At 52.2% G+C, this 16,915-nt stretch overlaps 6 protein-coding genes across 6 annotated transcripts; 4 read left to right on the top strand and 2 right to left on the bottom strand.

Moving 5' to 3' along the window:
• Positions 1-1,292: 1,292 nt before the first annotated feature.
• Positions 1,293-2,720, bottom strand: IWZ02DRAFT_371844 (ICE2-domain-containing protein; the record flags this gene model as incomplete). Its single annotated transcript, XM_066764592.1, has 3 exons — positions 1,293-1,904; positions 1,962-2,150; positions 2,202-2,720. The coding sequence occupies 3 exons, from the start codon at positions 2,718-2,720 to the stop codon at positions 1,293-1,295; spliced, it is 1,320 nt and encodes a 439-aa protein (XP_066625755.1).
• A 789-nt stretch (positions 2,721-3,509) lies between these two features.
• Positions 3,510-4,629, top strand: IWZ02DRAFT_371364 (MYG1 protein-like protein; the record flags this gene model as incomplete). Its single annotated transcript, XM_066764560.1, has 2 exons — positions 3,510-3,574; positions 3,633-4,629. 2 exons carry the CDS (start codon positions 3,510-3,512, stop codon positions 4,627-4,629), a joined length of 1,062 nt encoding a protein of 353 aa, XP_066625754.1.
• Positions 4,630-5,047: 418 nt separating this feature from the next.
• Positions 5,048-6,376, top strand: IWZ02DRAFT_118379 (uncharacterized protein). Its single transcript, XM_066761442.1, has 4 exons — positions 5,048-5,435; positions 5,490-5,847; positions 5,906-6,041; positions 6,261-6,376. The coding sequence occupies exons 1-4, from the start codon at positions 5,132-5,134 to the stop codon at positions 6,342-6,344; spliced, it is 882 nt and encodes a 293-aa protein (XP_066625753.1). The 5' UTR covers positions 5,048-5,131; the 3' UTR covers positions 6,345-6,376.
• On the bottom strand, positions 6,321-7,307 carry IWZ02DRAFT_118389 (uncharacterized protein). Its single transcript, XM_066761444.1, has one exon. The coding sequence runs from the start codon at positions 7,024-7,026 to the stop codon at positions 6,409-6,411; it is 618 nt and encodes a 205-aa protein (XP_066625752.1). The 5' UTR covers positions 7,027-7,307; the 3' UTR covers positions 6,321-6,408.
• IWZ02DRAFT_118452 (cytokinesis protein sepH) lies at positions 7,307-12,506 on the top strand. The gene is made up of 5 exons (XM_066761446.1): positions 7,307-7,877; positions 7,992-8,654; positions 8,706-10,046; positions 10,097-12,319; positions 12,382-12,506. The coding sequence occupies exons 1-5, from the start codon at positions 7,590-7,592 to the stop codon at positions 12,499-12,501; spliced, it is 4,635 nt and encodes a 1,544-aa protein (XP_066625751.1). The 5' UTR covers positions 7,307-7,589; the 3' UTR covers positions 12,502-12,506.
• Positions 12,507-13,083: 577 nt separating this feature from the next.
• IWZ02DRAFT_118383 (uncharacterized protein) lies at positions 13,084-14,696 on the top strand. Its single transcript, XM_066761443.1, has one exon. It carries the CDS (start codon positions 13,472-13,474, stop codon positions 14,558-14,560), a length of 1,089 nt encoding a protein of 362 aa, XP_066625750.1. The 5' UTR covers positions 13,084-13,471; the 3' UTR covers positions 14,561-14,696.
• The last annotated feature ends 2,219 nt before the right edge of the window (positions 14,697-16,915 follow it).

Genomic DNA, 16,915 nt, shown 5'->3' with positions numbered 1-16,915 from the left:
GCTTCGATCCGAAGCATCAGTCTCACTTGTCGAAACTGACTTGACAGGACCGAGTAAGAGCTACCAGAAGCGTTGATTAGCATTGTGGGATGGAGCAGCAACAGATACTTGAACTTAGGCAGCCTCGCAGATTCGGTCTTGAACGGATAATCCATGGAAGAAGTTGCATTGCACCGGAGCAGTGCCACATTGCCATGGAATTTCCATCAGCCCTGGTTAGCGCACTGCCACCGTCACGGAACGGTAGGCACCGGGAGGTGTAGAGGCGTGGAAGCGTTCGACAGGTGCGCAGCCACTCAGACTGTCTTGATCGTTGGCTGGGAGAATGACGTGCCACTCTTCCCGCTAACGTACGGGAGTCAGCCGCACACAAGCCCAACACGTGCTTCCTGCGGCTCCACACCTTATTTTGACCGGGTCCTTTACAGTACGTTTACTGCTCCTCCAACCCACGGCTCTGACGCTTGCGCGACGTGGCGACATGTTGGCTGTTTGGCATCCGCTAAAGACGGCCCGCTACCTTACAACCTTGACGACTGATCTACCTATCCGCAGCATCAACGAAGCCGCTTTCGTCACGGCCCTTGGTGTAGACACCAACACTATAAGACGGAGCACTTGTGGACTGTGAAGACATCGAACAAGGAACCGCCATTTTGCAGATTCCCATGTCGGCTCCTGGGCATCGCGGCTCAAGAACGGGTGCGCGCACGGTGGATGATCGATCGAATTGTTGGAAATTAGCGCAGCTGCGCCTAGGTTAATGAAAGGTCAACATCTATCTTGATTTTCCTCTTCCTCTTCCTCCTCCTCCTCCTCCTCCTCCTCTTGTTTCTTCTCCTTGCCCACTACTGATCTGTCCGCTTTACGGTATGGAATTTGAGAAGGAAACGAGTCGAGGACAAAAGAGGAGCAAACGCCATGAAAGCGGCTCCTGAGCCGGGTATATCGGGCGCTGAAGTTGCCCGCAGTGGTATTGGTTGGCTCTGGAAACAAGAATCTTGGCTTGATCAGCCGACGAACGGTGCGAATAAAGCGTATGCTGGAAGGTGGACAGTCGCAGGCCGAGTCGCGCGAAAATGGCCAGCCAAGCATATCTATCATTGGAGGGTTAGGGGGATCGAGCGCGAGGCTGTGTCGAATATGCATGGATGGTGTTGCGAGGACACATGCGCAGTCCTGCACCACAGCATTCCCCCCACCCATTGCTCGTCGTGTGTTCAATGAGCTTGTGCTCTGAATTCTTGGAGCTTGGTCAAACTTCCACCCACGGAATGTCAAGATTCACCTCTTCAGTCGGATTTCCAATGGCTAGTCAATCTTCCATCGTCATCTGCTCTGCCAAGATGTAACTCAATGGCATACAACGCCATGGTCGCTGCAAGATTGACCCAGCGCCACAAGTTTCCGCCGGCATCGCCACCTTGACTTGTCCACCATTCGCCAGCTGCATCCCCGTTGTTGCTGGTCGATGCAAAATGTTGCATTAGCAAACTTGTGTACACGGCAATCACGATACTCGGACTGAACCAGCTGAGAAATCCCATTACACGGCCAGCCTCGTCGTCATCGTCCAGGGATGGATCCTGAGTGAGCGCGCGAGCACCAGACTCGCGAACTGCCGGAATAATTCGCGCCGCAGCCGACATGACGAATACACGATATGCGAGAGAGATGATGACGGAAGGGGTGATTGTCATGATAGCAGCAACGATGAAGTTGAACGCCGAGTGGATTGTTGACGGTAGGGTTGAGAGAGCATGCATGAGCGTGGTGTAGGAGGCCATGATGATCGGGGGCAGAGGCGGCAGCGCGGGCTGTACAGGTGGAGGTGGCACTTGCTCCGGGTGTGAGGGTTGGTAGTCGGTAAAGATTTGGTAAACGCAGAGGGTGACGTATGCGAACTAGAGCAAGATGATATCAGTAAAGCCTTAACGGGAACGGTGGACTGGAACTCTTACGAGCAGAGAGCTTTCAACTGGATTGCCCCGGCCGCTTCCAATGCCCCATGAACACAAGAAGACAGCGCAGGTAATAGACGCCCCGATGAGTATGGCGTCGACGGTTCCGATCTCGGGAAAGTTTGTCACTCGCCAGAGGAAATAGACGGAGCTCGACAGGATGCTGGCGGACAAGGCAAGAAGGCCAATCTGGCAGATTGTTAGTTTTGGGGCAACATGTCCACAAGACGTTCGTCTTACCATCCACGTATCTCCCCTCTCCCTATTCACCAGCCAACGTGTGATTTGACCCAGTGCTTGAATGACGAGCAGACTGCAGAAGCCTTCGCCCACCTGGAATACGGGGACAGAGTAGCGTAAGAGCATATCCCAACCCCCGATTGTCACGGTCTCAACAAGACCTTGTCGTCCAAATAGCCAGTCGCCAACGGATCCATATTCCACGCGTTTCCCGTCAAAGGTCCTCTCCACCCAGCTTCCACTACTGTTCGAGTCCACCGAGAACTTGTTCAGGCTCCATATCATGAGGGTTGGTATGACGATCCATTGTGACCAGGAGATGGCAGTGATGAGGACGTTCCTGAAGCGCGAGTGGTCCGGAGTGGCCAGGCGGAGGGATGAGTGTAGGAAGTAGAAGCTAGATAGGGAGAGCGAAAAGGCAAGGCCGCAGGTTCTGCCACCGACATCGAAGGTGAGGGGGATGGTGAAGATGATGAGGGCCAGGAACAGCACGGAGGACACGGCTCGCGTGAACCACATGGGCGCGGTTCAGCCGGGCCGCGGAGTCGCAGGCTGGCTTTTTCGATGGTCGAGAAGGACTGCGCGCCCGGGCGACGCGCCAGACGCGCGGGAGAAGGTCAGGGAGGCGGTAGTCGCGAGGGTTGGCGGTGAGAATAGAAGGGAGTTGGGTGGTTTTTCGGCGGAGGATGATTCGTGGCTCCCGCGTCCAGATTCAGCCGATATCGTCTTCTTCACGTGCCGGCAACGCAGCGACTAGCTGAGGAACTCGACAGTGGTGGGGAACGAGGGCGAAGAGTCGAGAAATGGCTCAGAACAAGCGGAACAGGCGTGAAGGCGAGGACCAAGGGCTGTCGCGTGCTTTTTCAACGGCAGGGCCACAGCACAGCCAGGGTCGTGGCCAAGCTGATGATCCGCCGATGATGAAGTTTCCAGTCAGCTTGATGGCGTCCGGTGCCTCGATGGAATTCGAACTGGGAGAATTCCGTCATCAGTGGCCGCCGACCTCGTGGACTCTGGCTGTCATGTTGTGAAGCAACAGAAGCCGCCAGCTTCTTGCCAATAATCAACAAAAGTTGCAGCGTTTCACCAGTTGCACATGTACTTACTGTACCCAGCCACGGCCCGACCACACAGTCCGGTCCGTGTGTCCAAGCTTCAGCTCGCTTCCAGTCCTCCAGTCGCGTTTTTGTCGTTGTCACCATTGAATCCTGAATGCGCTTCCAACTGCCCAGTCCCACTCGATTTGTGCACCTCCAAGCAGCACCCTACTCGGTCTTTTCGCGACCAGCGCTCTCAGCTCATCTCCGCATGACTTCTTCATCTCCTCAACCCAAACGCCTCAAAATGACCGGCCCGCTCATTGGCACCCACAAGTTTGTGCCACCCAGCCATGTACTTGCTCCATCCACTAACCTGATTTTGCCCTTGTAGCGGCCATTTCCACGCCGACGAAGCCCTGGCAGTATTCCTCCTCAGGACTCTGCCTACCTACGGCGACAGCGCCCTTGTCCGCACTCGCGATCCTGCTGTCTTGGACACCTGCCACACTGTCGTCGACGTCGGCGGCGTCTACGACGATGCCAAGAAGCGTTACGACCACCACCAGCGCGAATTCTTGGAGTTCTTCCCCGAACACTCGACCAAGCTTTCTTCTGCCGGCCTAGTCTACAAGCACTTTGGCAAGGAGATCATTGCACACCAAACGGGCCTCGACATTGGCAGCGAGCAGGTCGGCATCCTGTACACAAAGCTCTACGATGACATAGTCGAGGCCTTTGACGCCAACGACAATGGCATCTCGCAATATGACACCAAGGCTCTGGCTAGCGCCGGCATTGAGAAGCGGTTCGAGAACCGTGGCTTCAGCATTGCTTCGGTCGTGAACCGCTACAACTACAGCTATGTCAAGGACGAGGGCAAGAGCAAGGAGCAGTTGCAGAAGGAGGAAGATGAGCGCTTCCTCAAGGCAAGCCAGTTCACAGGCGAGCAGTTTTTGCTCGAGCTTCAGGACAAGCACCTGAACTGGCTGCCGGCGCGGACCTCGGTCAAGGCTGCTTTCGAGGCGCGCAACCAGTACGACCCTCAAGGTCGCATCATGGTGTTGAAGCAGGGCATGCCTTGGATGGACCACCTGTACACGCTTGAGAAGGAGAGCAACACCCCGACCGAGTCCCAGGTGCTCTACGTTCTGTTCCCGGAAAACGATGAGCCGGACAGCAAGTGGAGGATTCGTGCTGTTTCGGTCGAGGGCGGTGGCTTTGACAACAGAAAGGACCTGCCTGACGCATGGAAGGGTGTCAGGGATGAGGCATTGGACAAGGTGTCGGGCATTCCAGGCGGAGTCTTTGTTCACGCGAGTGGGTTCATCGGAGGCAACAAGACATTTGATGGCGCGCTCAAGATGGCGCAGAAAGCACTGACGTTGTGATAAAAAGTCATGAAAGTCTGGCGTGATTGGGAAGGTAGAAAAAGCAGTGATTCTATTTGAGCTTGGACAAAAAGTGGATGCAGCGCTTCGATGGACAAGTGTTTTGGCTTCGGCACTGGAGGCCTGTGAGACTGGGTGCCTGTCAAGAAAGGCGAAATTCAGGAAATGCTCTACTTAAGTGGCGGCCCTATCACCACCCGTTGCGTGACGGGGATCGGGGCGGCTAGAAGCGAGGGCGGTGAGCAGCGGACGGGAGCTCACCTCAGGCAGAGCAGCCCGGTCCCGCCCGTCAGAGTTACGTCATGCGCGAGATGGACGCAATACCTTAGATGAGGGAATGTGGGGAGGAGGTGCCGGGCACTGTTCCTTGATGACTTCACAAACACATCCGGATCTTGATCGACTTCTCAATTTGCCCCATTCCCCCTCTTGAAAAGGTTGCCATCTGGCACTTTCTTGGCCTGATAATCTTTTCCCTCGAAAAACCCTCTCAGCAAGAATCATGGCGTCAACTCACTCTCTCAGCGCTGAGAAGCTCTTCTCGGTCCAGGACTGGGTCTGCCTAGTCACTGGAGGAGGAACCGGTATTGGCTTGATGGCTGCTCAGGTTTTGGCGGCAAACGGCGCCAAGGTGTACATCACTGGCAGAAGACAGGAGGCGCTTGAGCGGGCCGCTGCACAGCACCATCCTGGTCGTCTGGGCGGTGAAATCATCCCATGCGGTCCCTGCGACGTCACCAAAAAGAACGACTTGGAAAAGCTATACCAGGAAATCTCGGCCAAGGAGAAGCATCTCAACTTGCTGGGTAAGTAAGGACCTGATTGTCTGGGCCAATCCAAAGCTAATCCGGACCAATCAGTCTGCGCGGCTGGTATTGCCGGTCAAAAGGCGGACCCTGACCAAGAACACGCTGGAACCCTCAAAGACAAGCTATGGAAGAACGAGTCCTTTGAGAATTGGAACGAAGTCTACAACGCCGATGTCACTGCCGTCTACTTCACCACTGTCGCCTTCCTCCCTCTACTCCAGGCCGGCACCGACACTCATGGCCACCTCTCGGCGTCTGTTATTGTGATATCGTCAATGAGTGGCATCATGAGACATGCCCAGGGACATTTTTCATACAACGCAGCCAAGGGAGGCACTGTCCACTTGACCAAGCTCATGAGCGCCGAGTTCCAGAAGGTCAGAATTAGGGTGAACAGCATTGCTCCAGGGTACGCACGGCCCCTGCAGGCTCAAGTTGACGTTGACATGGCTGACGGCAATAATCAGGTATTTCCCCTCGGAGATGACAGCGAGGTCGAGTGGGCCCGATCAGAAGAGTGTTCTGCCGGCGGAGAAGGTGCAAGAAAAGGGGCACGTCCCAGCAGAGAGACCAGGCAGCGACGAGGAGATGGCACAGGCAGTGGTAAGTTGACATCCAATCGATGCAGAATTGCCTGCAATGACGAGCGTGGTGATGAGAAAGCCCGGCCGGTGAGAAAGTCCCGCCGGGTTGCTTGGCCGAAAGTGTCAAGCCACCGCGCTCGCTTGGGGAAATCAAAAGCACTGCCTTGGCTGTGGCGGCAAAGAGCCCCGCAAAAGGGCACATGGCAATAGAACCAGCGGCTAACAATTGACGCTGCAGCTGTTCCTAAGCAAGAACGCCTACGTCAACGGCGAGATCCTGGTCGTCGACGGTGGAGTTCTGAATGTCGTGTCGGGCAGGTAGGTGATGCGGAAGGGCCGACGACTGACGGGAAAAAGCAAGACGAAAAGCATGAAACGATGTCGCTTTACAGCGCAATGAAAGAACATTTATGACGGCAAACAGGATGCTTGCAATGGTTGATGGTGAGCAAAGCGACCAACGCCGTGGCTGAGACTACTGCCTCGCGACGCGCCCGGCATGTGATTACGTATGCCGTGGACAGTACTATTCCTCCAGCGACGAGAGTGAGACAGGGTGGGCAGGCTCGAAGGGGAAGGCAGATAGATTGGGGAATGTGGAGTAGCCGTGTGCCTGGGACACGGAATGCGTGTGGTCGCCATGGGTTCTGAAGAATGATTCCTCGGGACGAGCCAGAGGCAATCAATCGTCGCGATCGCGCAGTTCGCCCTGGGAGGGGGGGAAGCCTTGAGCTCTGTTTCAGGTAACCTGATGCTCTGCACCAGGCAGGGCTTGTTGGCTGCTTTGGATGTAGCACACAATTTTCGAACACGAGGCTGGGAGTTGTAAGTAGCGGGCGGGTACATGTGTTGGAGGTGGTGGTGCTGCGGGAGAGCTGCACAGCTGGGCAGGGGATCGCCTCGGAGTGGGTGCTGCCGGCGTCCCTTGCGCCGCACGGGCGGGTCGTGGGTCGAGTGTTGTCGTTGTCGTTGTCGTTGTCGTTGTCGTGCAGTCTCCCATCCATTGTGTTTGTTCTGTTTCTTCACTCTGCTGCCGCCATGATGGCCTCGTTGGTCCTTGGCTACTTGACTTCTTCAAATTCCTCCTGAAAAATTGAATCCACGCTCCGGCGCACTTCCATTGCGCGTTCCATGACCGGCGCGCCTCTAGCGTGTCAGCAACGACTAAGGTAAACGCCAATTCCCTACTACCAGACGCCCTCAGCCTTACGACAGCCCGATTGCCAGCCTGACCTGACCGCGCCGCGACTGTCCATCTTGCGACATCCCTCCTCCGCCCCTCGGCCAAGGTCAAGTATTCCAAAGCTTCTGGCCCCAACCGCTGCAGTCCCTCACGCTTTCCTTCCGGACGGGTGACATGCGCTCCACCTCCAGAGCCTCCCGTCCGTCCCTCCTCGCCGCCGCCGACTAACGCGACCTTTCGCCTCCTTTCCTTTCCTCTCCTCCTATCGCCCCGTATTTACACCCTCCTGCCCGCCGTGTCCCTGACGCGCGCTGTCTGAGCTGCCTGCTCCAGCAAGCCGATCCCACGAGCTTAAACCGCGGGAAGGCCCGAATTCGCCCAGCCATGGTGGTAAATCCTCCTAACCACCACGGCAATGAAAAGCGCGCCGCAGCTGCTGCTGCGAGGAGGCCTCAGAGCCGTGGCGCAGCTGGGGGAACAACTCCACAACAGAGGGACCATCAGCCGAGGGGGGGCGCCTCCTCCTCCTCCTCCTCCTCCTCCGCCGCCGCACACGCTCACCACCCGCGACCGCACCGGGCCGCCGCACACGAAAAAGAAAGACAAAAGCCACCGAGTAAGGATGGGCGCGCGCAAAAGGCGGCCAGCGAGGTGGCGGGCTTAAAAGACTATGTTTGTCGCCCCATCCCCAGTGCTCAAGCAATAATGTCCAGAGTAAACTTGAGCTCAAAGCCAACCGAGTAGCCTTGTACGTGCAACTCGTGCTAATGCGTGCTGTCTATGTAGCAACTGGGCGACTGCCTTGGCAAAGGTGCCTTTGGATCCGTTTACCGAGCACTCAATTGGAACAATGGCGAGACGGTTGCCATCAAACAGGTCAAGCTGACAGACGTGCCCAAAAACGAGCTATCGGTGATCATGACCGAAATTGACCTCTTGAAGAAACTCAACCATCCCAATATCGTCAAGTACCATGGCTTCGTCAAGGATCAACAGTCACTCTACATCATCCTCGAGTACTGCGAGAATGGATCGCTGCATTCCATTTGTAAAGACTTTGGAAAGTTTCCCGAGAACCTGGTCGCCATTTACATGAGTCAAGTGCTTTCAGGCCTGTTGTATCTGCACGAGCAGGGTGTCATCCACAGGGATATCAAAGGCGCAAACATTCTGACAACCAAGGAGGGTTTGGTCAAATTGGCTGATTTTGGTGTTGCCACCAAGACTGCGGACCTCAGCGAGTCCAGTGTTGTTGGAACCCCTTATTGGATGGCTCCTGAGGTCATTGAGCTGTGCGGTCCAACTACGGCGTCTGATATTTGGAGCCTGGGATGTACCGTCATCGAGCTGCTCGAGGGCAAGCCTCCATACCACCAGCTCCAACCTATGCCAGCTCTGTTCAGGATCGTCAACGATGACCATCCACCATTGCCAGAGGCTGCGTCACCAGTGAGTCCTCTTCGTTTGCGTTGCAGCATGTGGCGTTGCTGATGTGCACAGGCCGTACGAGACTTTTTGATGCAGTGTTTCCAAAAGGACCCCAACTTGAGAGTGTCGGCACGTAAACTGCTCAAACATCCATGGATAGTGAACGCCAGGCGGGTCGACTCTGTTGTCGAAACGAGGCCTACCAAGTACGATGAAGCAGTCAAAAGTGTGCAAGAGTGGAACGAAGCTCTCAAGTCCCCAACTCACGATACCCTGCGCCGGGTAGCTTCCAAGCCGCTCTCCTCCAGCCCTGTGCCCCCGAGGAAGGAGCCGCCCCCAAAGATTACAGCTCCTGCACCACCTCAACCAGGAGGACTCCGCGTCGAAAAAACCAGGACCGTCACAGATCTCTACGCATCACCGGAAGACGACCAAAGCGATGACTGGGACAAGGACTTTCCGGCACCCATCAGTCCGAGCGCACTCAGAGCACCTCACATGCGTCCACATGATTATTTTGCCGGGCAACTTAGCTCTGACAAGTTGAAGGCAATGGCGTCCACCAACTGTGACACTGTTACCGAAGAACCAAGTTCGGAGGACCTGTTTGCACAAGTCATGGAAAGCGGCTCGATTTTCGATCAATCCGATCCCTTGGAAACTATTCGACCTTCGTCAGCATCCAAGCAAAAACAGGATCGAGAAAGACCTTCCCGGCAGCGGATGGGAATGGAGCCAAAGACTCAGTTTTATCGTCCATTTTCGAAAGGTGCCACGGGTCTAGATGCCAATCACGCGGTAGGCGGCGCAGCAAAGTCCCCCATGGCCTACAGGGAGAATTCTATCGAGGACTACTCGGATCTCATGCCCTCGGATGATGCAGCTTTTCAGAGGAAATTACAGAGCCTGAAAGATCGGAATTACAATGAGTACACACCTCGCTTGTTCCAGATGTCGGACTTGACAAACCCGCCTCTTGCTTCCCAGGGTGCAAAAAAGACTGGCAGTCTTCGACAAAAATCTGGAAACAAGTCGAACCAGGGAGATCCTTCCAAGAGACCAATTTCTCGGGTCGAAATCGAAAAGTATGCCGAGCACGACGAGGAAGACTTCGACGACGTCTTTGGAAATGATGGAGTCACTCCTGCATCTCTCAGGACCAAGCAAGAGAGCGACAGCGGCAGCGAGCGAGGCACTTTGGGCCGGATCAACTCGAAGCTGAGCGGAAGCTGGTTGGGCGATGACGAAGACGAAGACGACCCGTTTGCGCAGCTTGAAGAAGATTTTGACGAGATGGACCAAGAGAAGAATGTTGCACGTGATCGCCACGCACGCCTCATCAGCATAGTATCGGACATGGTCAGCTCTTTGAAGACGCAGCCGGAGGATGTCCCTTTCATCTCAGATCACATGGTATGTGCCAACAAAACGAAAGGCATTGGATGTGTGCTAAAATTCAACAGCTGCAAATTCTCGTCGAGTCTCCGGAAATGAAAAATACCATCATCAGCTCCCATGGCATGCTTCCAATGCTGGAAATTCTCGAGTCAACCCCGAGTCGCGACGTCATTCTCAACCTCCTCAAAATTGTTAACATCATCATCCTAGACAACGTTGAGATTCAAGAAAATCTTTGCTTTATTGGAGGGATACCCATTATCACGAGATTTGCACACCGAAAATTCAGCAGTGAAATTCGACAAGAGGCTGCCGCTTTCGTTCGGCAGATGTACCAAACGAGTACGCTGACACTGCAAATGTTTGTTGGCTGCGGAGGACTCAAGGTTCTGGCCGAATTTCTTGAAGAAGACCTTGAAGACGAGAGAGACTTTGTGCTCATTGGCGTCAACGGAATTTGGAGCGTCTTCAACAATTTGCAGGGACCGACACCAAAGAACGACTTTTGCCGGATATTCTCGCGGAGCAGCGGATACAGCGTTCTGTATCCATTGAGCTTGGTTTTGAGCAAGGTCCTAGAGGAAAGAGGTGAGGTGGCTGAGTTGATTCAAGACCGAATCGTTGGCATCTTCATGCTCTTCAGTCAGGCTGAAAACCACGTCAAGGAGATTGTAGCTCATCGAATGGTCCTCAAACGAGTGCTCAAGGATCTCCAGCGCATGAAGGCTCACAACCAGATCACCATGCTGAAGTTTATCAAAAACCTCTCCATGCTCGCGTCCACGCACGATTCCCTTCAAAATTCAAACGCCATCGAGGTCCTCACGGATTTACTGAGTCTCAGCATGGAGCGCGACCACTTCCGGGAAGTCTCGAACCAGATTCTCAACATTCTTTACAATCTTTGCCGGATGAGCAAATCGAGACAAGAGGACGCGGCCTTGAATGGCGTCATTCCACTTCTACAAAAGATTGTGAGAACGGATCTGCCTTTGAAAGAGTTTGCGCTTCCTATTCTTTGCGATATGGCCCACTCTGGAAAACTGGGCAGGAGTCATTTGTGGCAACACAAAGGCCTGCAGTTCTACATTAGTCTCTTGTCGGACAAGTACTGGCAGACTACTGCGCTTGACGCAATCTCCATCTGGCTTCAAGAAGAGACGGCTCGGGTTGAGGAGGCGTTGATCGACAACCACTTCCCACGAGCAATGATCTCTTGCTTCAACAACCAAGAAGCTTCGGTCGATGCATTCGAAAGTCTTCTCGAACCGCTGCAAAGGATGCTCCGCGTGTCTCCTCCCGTGGCCGAGAAGCTCGCTCATCCAGATTTGTTTTCTCGTACTGCACAAAAGCTGCACACAAAGAAACCCGTCGTCCGCTTGAATCTCCTTCGCATCATCCGCAGCATTTGCGACTCGACTGAGGAGACTGGTGGCGTTGCTCCGCTGATGAAGCAATGTGGACTGTATGATTCGGTTCAGCATCTTGCCGGGTCAGACCCAGCCATCCTGGTCCGTGAAATGGCCAACGACCTGCTGAAGGCGTGTGAAAATCCCACTTTGCTTTCTCCCAGCACAAGAAGAAGCGCCGAATACAACCGTTCACGCCCTTCGAGCATGAGGCGGCAGAGCGTCACTTTCAACACGCACGGCTTGCCAAACCCGATACACGGAGGTATGGCCATGCCCTCACCAACTCCTCCCATGGGTTCAGAACTCCGCCGCCAGGGAAGCTTTTGGGATGGAACTGAGAGTCCCAGAAACATAATGCTTCTGGGACCAAGCCATAGCTTCGACAGCGGTTTGATATCTTCAGGACTGTTGCCATCGAGGCCAGGCTCAGCAAGGTCCAACTCATCGCGTCCCTTGTCGCGACAAGGAAGCGGAGACAGTGTCGGCGTCTTTGCTGTTCCTCATCGTCCGAGGACTCGAGATGGCAGCGGAGACAGTTCATCTTCAAGCTACATGCGGCCCCGGACTAGAGACGGCAGCGGATCATCCGACTATCGGCTCAATGCTCATGCGCGAGATGCGAGCGATTTCCACAAACGCCCGCACACGCGCGACGGCAGCACCAGCAGCGTCTCGACCGCCGTTTCGTCATGTAGCCAATCTCGCGAGTACCTGAACATCTACTCAAAGACATCCGCCTTTGTCCAAGAACCAAGCTCACTCTGGTACGAAGAGTCGGGATCGATGGGGAGTAGCACTCCAACAGCCATTCCAGAATCGCCCGACGAGTCACACCACCGGCCGTCTTCTTTCAAAGCGTCGCGTCTGCCTGTCAATGTGCGACCCCCATCTTGTCGCCGCGCAAACATCTCGCAAAATTCCAATAGCATTATCTCTAGTGGCACCGACTCGATAGGAAGCGAACGCAACTCTGCCCTCTTCGCCGTCGGCACGCCACCGAGCCAGTCTGCACATCTTGCCAACCTGTCAAGTCCGATGGCGGCCGCTGCCACGCCTAGCTCGGGTACTTCACGTGCTCCGCAACAACCCTCGACGCCGCAGCACCAGCACAATCAATCGTCGTCCCAGCAGGGTGGCCCTTCGACGCCACATACGGGTCAGCGTCTCGCGGTGCGTCGGCGCCGCCAGACAAGCTCTGGCTTTTCGCGCCGTGGCAGCAAGCAGGAGGACTTGGCGCGCGAGATTGGGCATGCGAACGTCTTTGCTCGGAGAGGGAGCAAGCAGGCGGAGATGATGGGTGCAGATGGCAACACTGGGGGAGGAGTATTGGGTCGGCGAGGCAGCAGGCAGGCGGAGCAGTTGACGGGCGGAAGCGGTGCAGATGGCAGCTGGGGTGCTGGGAGCGGTGGCGGTGGAATACTAGCAAGACGGGGCAGCAGACAGGCGGAGCAGCTTGGTGGGTCAGGAGTGACGACGAGCTGGAAGGATCGAGGTGTCGGTAAGGACAGGGAACGAGAGCGCGGTAGGGAAAAAGACAGGAGCACCGTCGCTGCGGACGACAAGGGGGGCGGTGGGGGTTAGCAACGACAGTATGCGTCCTCGTCCCCTGCCAACTCCAACAACGTCGACGCCGCCACCACCACTATTGCTTCCCCTTCTTCAGTTTCTTCTTTGGTTTCCACTCCTGTATATCCTGCTTGCCTGCGCGCCAGTACATCCGTCAACATCCCCTCTGCTTCGTCGCCGTCATCCACAAAGCCTTTTCCCTCGTTCAATAATGCTGTTGTTCCTCAGTCCAAGCCCTCCTCGCCTTCACCTTCGTCTTTGTCGCGCGAAGAAAAAGCCACTGTCCACTCGGAAGCTAAAGAAGTCAACGGCCATGGAAACGACTCTGACCCCAGCGGCAACGAGAACGTGATCCCGCACTCTACGTCGGTCAACACGAACCGCAACGTCATCGCCCCGTCGTCATGGTACCAACCAACGCCGCTCCCATCGACAAACTCGCCGTCTTTTGCAGTGGCAGCGATGCCTTCGTCGCCACCAGCGCGCACGCAGACGCAGACGCCGCGCCCGCCGCGCTTGCGCAAGGACTTTCGCTTTGACCTGGCGCGCGTGGCGCTGTCGCTGGCGAGCGCAACGGCCGAGGCTTCTGCTTCCTCGTCTGCCGGCTCTGCGGCGTACGCGTCACTAGTGGCAAAGGGGAACAAGGGAAGCGGCGCCGCGAGCAGCGGGAACAAAGGAGCGGATGGGATGAGGCGGTGGAGTGGTGGACTGGGGCTAGGACTGGGGTGGGGGTTGGGTTTGAGAGGGATAGGGACGCTTGGTGAGGATGGAGAGGAAAATAATGATGATGATGATGATGATGTTGATGATGAGGGGGAGACGACGCCGGATCCGCCGCCGAAGAGCGAGTTGAGGAGATTGGGGGCCGGCAACGAGGGGTCTGGGTTGGACGGCAAAAGTGGCAGGGCAGTGGGACGCGATGCTGTCGAGAGGGGTAGCAGGGACAAGGAGCACGAGGATAGACGGGATAACATCGAGGAAACCGATAGGACTACGCATACTGGAAGCGCACCTAGGACTGCGAATGAATCTGGACGCACCACCGCCGACCTAGCGGATCTTGTTGGACCTGGACAGCAGCATTCAGACGCCTACGGAGCGCATCGCTCGGGCGGAAATGCCCGAGATTTCCCACTGTCCTCTTCGTCCGGCAACGCAAACATCCTCGACCTGGCGCGCGACCTTGAGGTTCCCGTCGACTTGCTGCAGTTGATAGAACACGAGATTCTAGAGCTGCTGGACGCGCAGCCGGCCGTTGGAGCTGCTGGGCGAGGGGAACAAGACGGCGGGAATTGTGGCGACGGAGCCGCGTCGACGGACGTGGGCGTGAAGGATGGCGATGTACGCAGGCTGGCAAGCAGCGCGGATCTCGTGAGTACGTCTGGGACGCCGGAAAGCTGCGAGGCGTCGGTTGTTGGGGTTGAAGAGGACAAACGTGAGGGAGACGAGGGAGGAGGAGAGGAAAAGGAAGAGGAAGAGGATATAGGAGACGTGGACGAGCTTGCGGGGGAACCGACATGGGGCCTAAACACGACGAAGGAATCGCATTAGCAGCGCTGGCGAGGCCTTACACATAATCACGGATAAGTAGGTACGTCCGTGTACGTAATTAGTTATGTAATAAGGGGAAGATATTATCTTATTCTCTATAACTATCTACTAAAATAACTACTTTATTTAATAAGAATTAGGTAATTATTATAAGGTAGTAGGACTAATACTACTATACTAGCTAACCTAAAAAGGTATAGTAAGTAAGATAGTAGCTATCTTACTTAGTTAGTCTATATACTAGGGTAGTAGCATAATAATCTTCTACTAGGAAATTATAAGATTTAGTACTATAGGGAGTTAAATTAAGTATAAATAATAATAATATATTTAGTATAGATATTAGATAAAACCTTAGTTTATAAGGTTTTATTTCTTAAGGGCTTTTATATATCTTTACTAATATATATAGCCCTCTTTAGGTCCTAGTTAGAGTCTACTAGGCCCTACCTTAGGTTAGAGTCTCTTATAGGAGTAAGTATAAGGGTTATAAAACTCCTTAGAATTACTCTAGACGTATAGTATATAAAGTATTAAGAATTTAGCTATAGCTCCTCTAGGTATCGTAATAGGACTAAATACTTACTATATACTAGCCCCTACTATTATAGTTTCTAACTATTTACATCCTTAGATAGATCCTATAGTTAAAGTATTAGGCTTAAAGTACTAATTCTCTATATATACTTACTTAGATTAGTACTTTAATCCTACCATTATAAGACTAGCTTACTATAACTAATTATTACTATAAGAAAGGAGTTAACTTATATGCCTATATCTTAATCTCCTAATATTTAATTAGTTATTAATAAATGATAGAGTAGTAGTAGTAAGATAATTAGGCCGCCTAATAAGCGGCCTTATAGTAGTAAGATGATTAGGCCGCCTAATAGGCGGCCTTATAGTAGTAGTAGGGGTTACTCCTAGATAAGTAGGCCTACCTTATAGAATAGGTATACTAATAGTAGTAGGAAGCGCTCTATACGTAATAGTAGTATTAGTAGCTATACTACTAACTAACTATTAGTCTACTAAACCCTAATTTTATCTAGTTACTATAGTAGTAGATAGCCTATTAGGCTAATAAGAAGGAGCGTAAGCGCTAAGTAGGTAAACTAACTAAGATCTTACTAGAGATGCCTATTTATAAGGGTAATAGGGATGGACTAGACGCGTAGATAGATATAGTTCATAATAAGATAAGCCTAGACTATACTAACTACGCGCTAAAGACTTAGTTATTTACTATCTATTACGAATTATTAAGCAGCTAATATGTAGGCTTTTACCTAAAGGCTATCTACTTAGTCGGATATATATAAAATTAAAAGAACTTAATTAAAGTTAAGTAGAGAAGAGATAAAGTTAAGTAAAGTCTTATTAATTATTATAAATATAGAAGATGCTATATACTCTTCTATCTTCTATATATATTTATATAGGAAGTGAAATAAGAACTAAACTCTCTCTTTACTACGCGAATTACTACTTTAGTTATGTTATTAAAATAGATAAGAAATTAATCTTCTTATTACCGCGTGAAGTTTTATTAGCTATTAAGTAGGCTGTATATCCTTAGTAGTATTTATTATCTATTAGTACTACTAGCTTATATAGCTTAGCTAGTTTACGCGGCTTAGTTATAATCATCTTCGGCTTATTAAGTGATCACGTAAGGGCGTAGTAATAATGTACTTACGTTACTAGTATCTAATAGCTATCGTGTTACGTCTAATAGCCGTATCTAATAGCTATTACGACATTCCCCCCCTAATAGGAAGCCTAAGTTAGCTTATTAGGTACTTACGTAGATAACTAACTAGCGTTATTTTAGTAAGGGTATAAAGTATAGGACTACTAGGTATATCTTATTATTAGGGTTATAGTTTAACTAACCTTCTTTACTACTACCCTTTCTATAATAACTAATCTTCCTTATATTAACTTTTCCTATAATAATAATCCCCTATTATTACATCTTCCCTCTCTTACTTAAGTAATAATTATAAGTTATTACGTTTATAGTAAGTCCTTAGTTTAAAACGCTTAACTAATTATCGCGCGATAGTATCTAATTAATCTCGTTACTTAAAGCACCTTAAAGGTAATATAACACCTTAAGAGAATGCTAAGGCTACTTAGAATTATTATATAACACGTTACGCGTAATTAGCTAATCATTAGTATATCTAGAGTTTTAAAAAGGTGAAGTGAAGCTAACTAGTCTAGGTATAGTACCTAGCTCCTAAGAGCTAGCATATGTTACTATTCTACCTATAAATCCTTACGCGAATGTTACGCACGCTAATATACCTACTATGCCTACTTTACCCTTACGTATATGTTCTAGTA

The sequence above is a fragment of the Phyllosticta citriasiana genome (genome assembly GCF_038021145.1).
Source record: "Phyllosticta citriasiana strain CBS 120426 chromosome Unknown IWZ02scaffold_2, whole genome shotgun sequence".
NCBI classification, from domain to species: Eukaryota; Fungi; Ascomycota; class Dothideomycetes; order Botryosphaeriales; family Phyllostictaceae; genus Phyllosticta; species Phyllosticta citriasiana.
Note: the sequence above shows the minus strand (reverse complement) of the source record. Positions and strands in the feature narration are given on the sequence as shown.

Bases quoted from the DNA above. Each gene is read 5' to 3' on its own strand.
- IWZ02DRAFT_118379 (XM_066761442.1), top strand. From the start codon at position 5,132: ATGGCGTCAACTCACTCTCTCAGCGCTGAGAAGCTCTTCTCGGTCCAG. The intron at 5,436-5,489 runs GTAAGTAAGGAC...CGGACCAATCAG, and splicing joins GAAGCATCTCAACTTGCTGG to TCTGCGCGGCTGGTATTGCC. The intron at 5,848-5,905 runs GTACGCACGGCC...GGCAATAATCAG, and splicing joins GTGAACAGCATTGCTCCAGG to GTATTTCCCCTCGGAGATGA.
- IWZ02DRAFT_118389 (XM_066761444.1), bottom strand. From the start codon at position 7,026: ATGGATGGGAGACTGCACGACAACGACAACGACAACGACAACGACAAC.
- IWZ02DRAFT_118452 (XM_066761446.1), top strand. From the start codon at position 7,590: ATGGTGGTAAATCCTCCTAACCACCACGGCAATGAAAAGCGCGCCGCA. The intron at 7,878-7,991 runs GTTTGTCGCCCC...CTGTCTATGTAG, and splicing joins TGGCGGGCTTAAAAGACTAT to CAACTGGGCGACTGCCTTGG. The intron at 10,047-10,096 runs GTATGTGCCAAC...AAAATTCAACAG, and splicing joins CTTTCATCTCAGATCACATG to CTGCAAATTCTCGTCGAGTC.
- IWZ02DRAFT_118383 (XM_066761443.1), top strand. From the start codon at position 13,472: ATGCCTTCGTCGCCACCAGCGCGCACGCAGACGCAGACGCCGCGCCCG.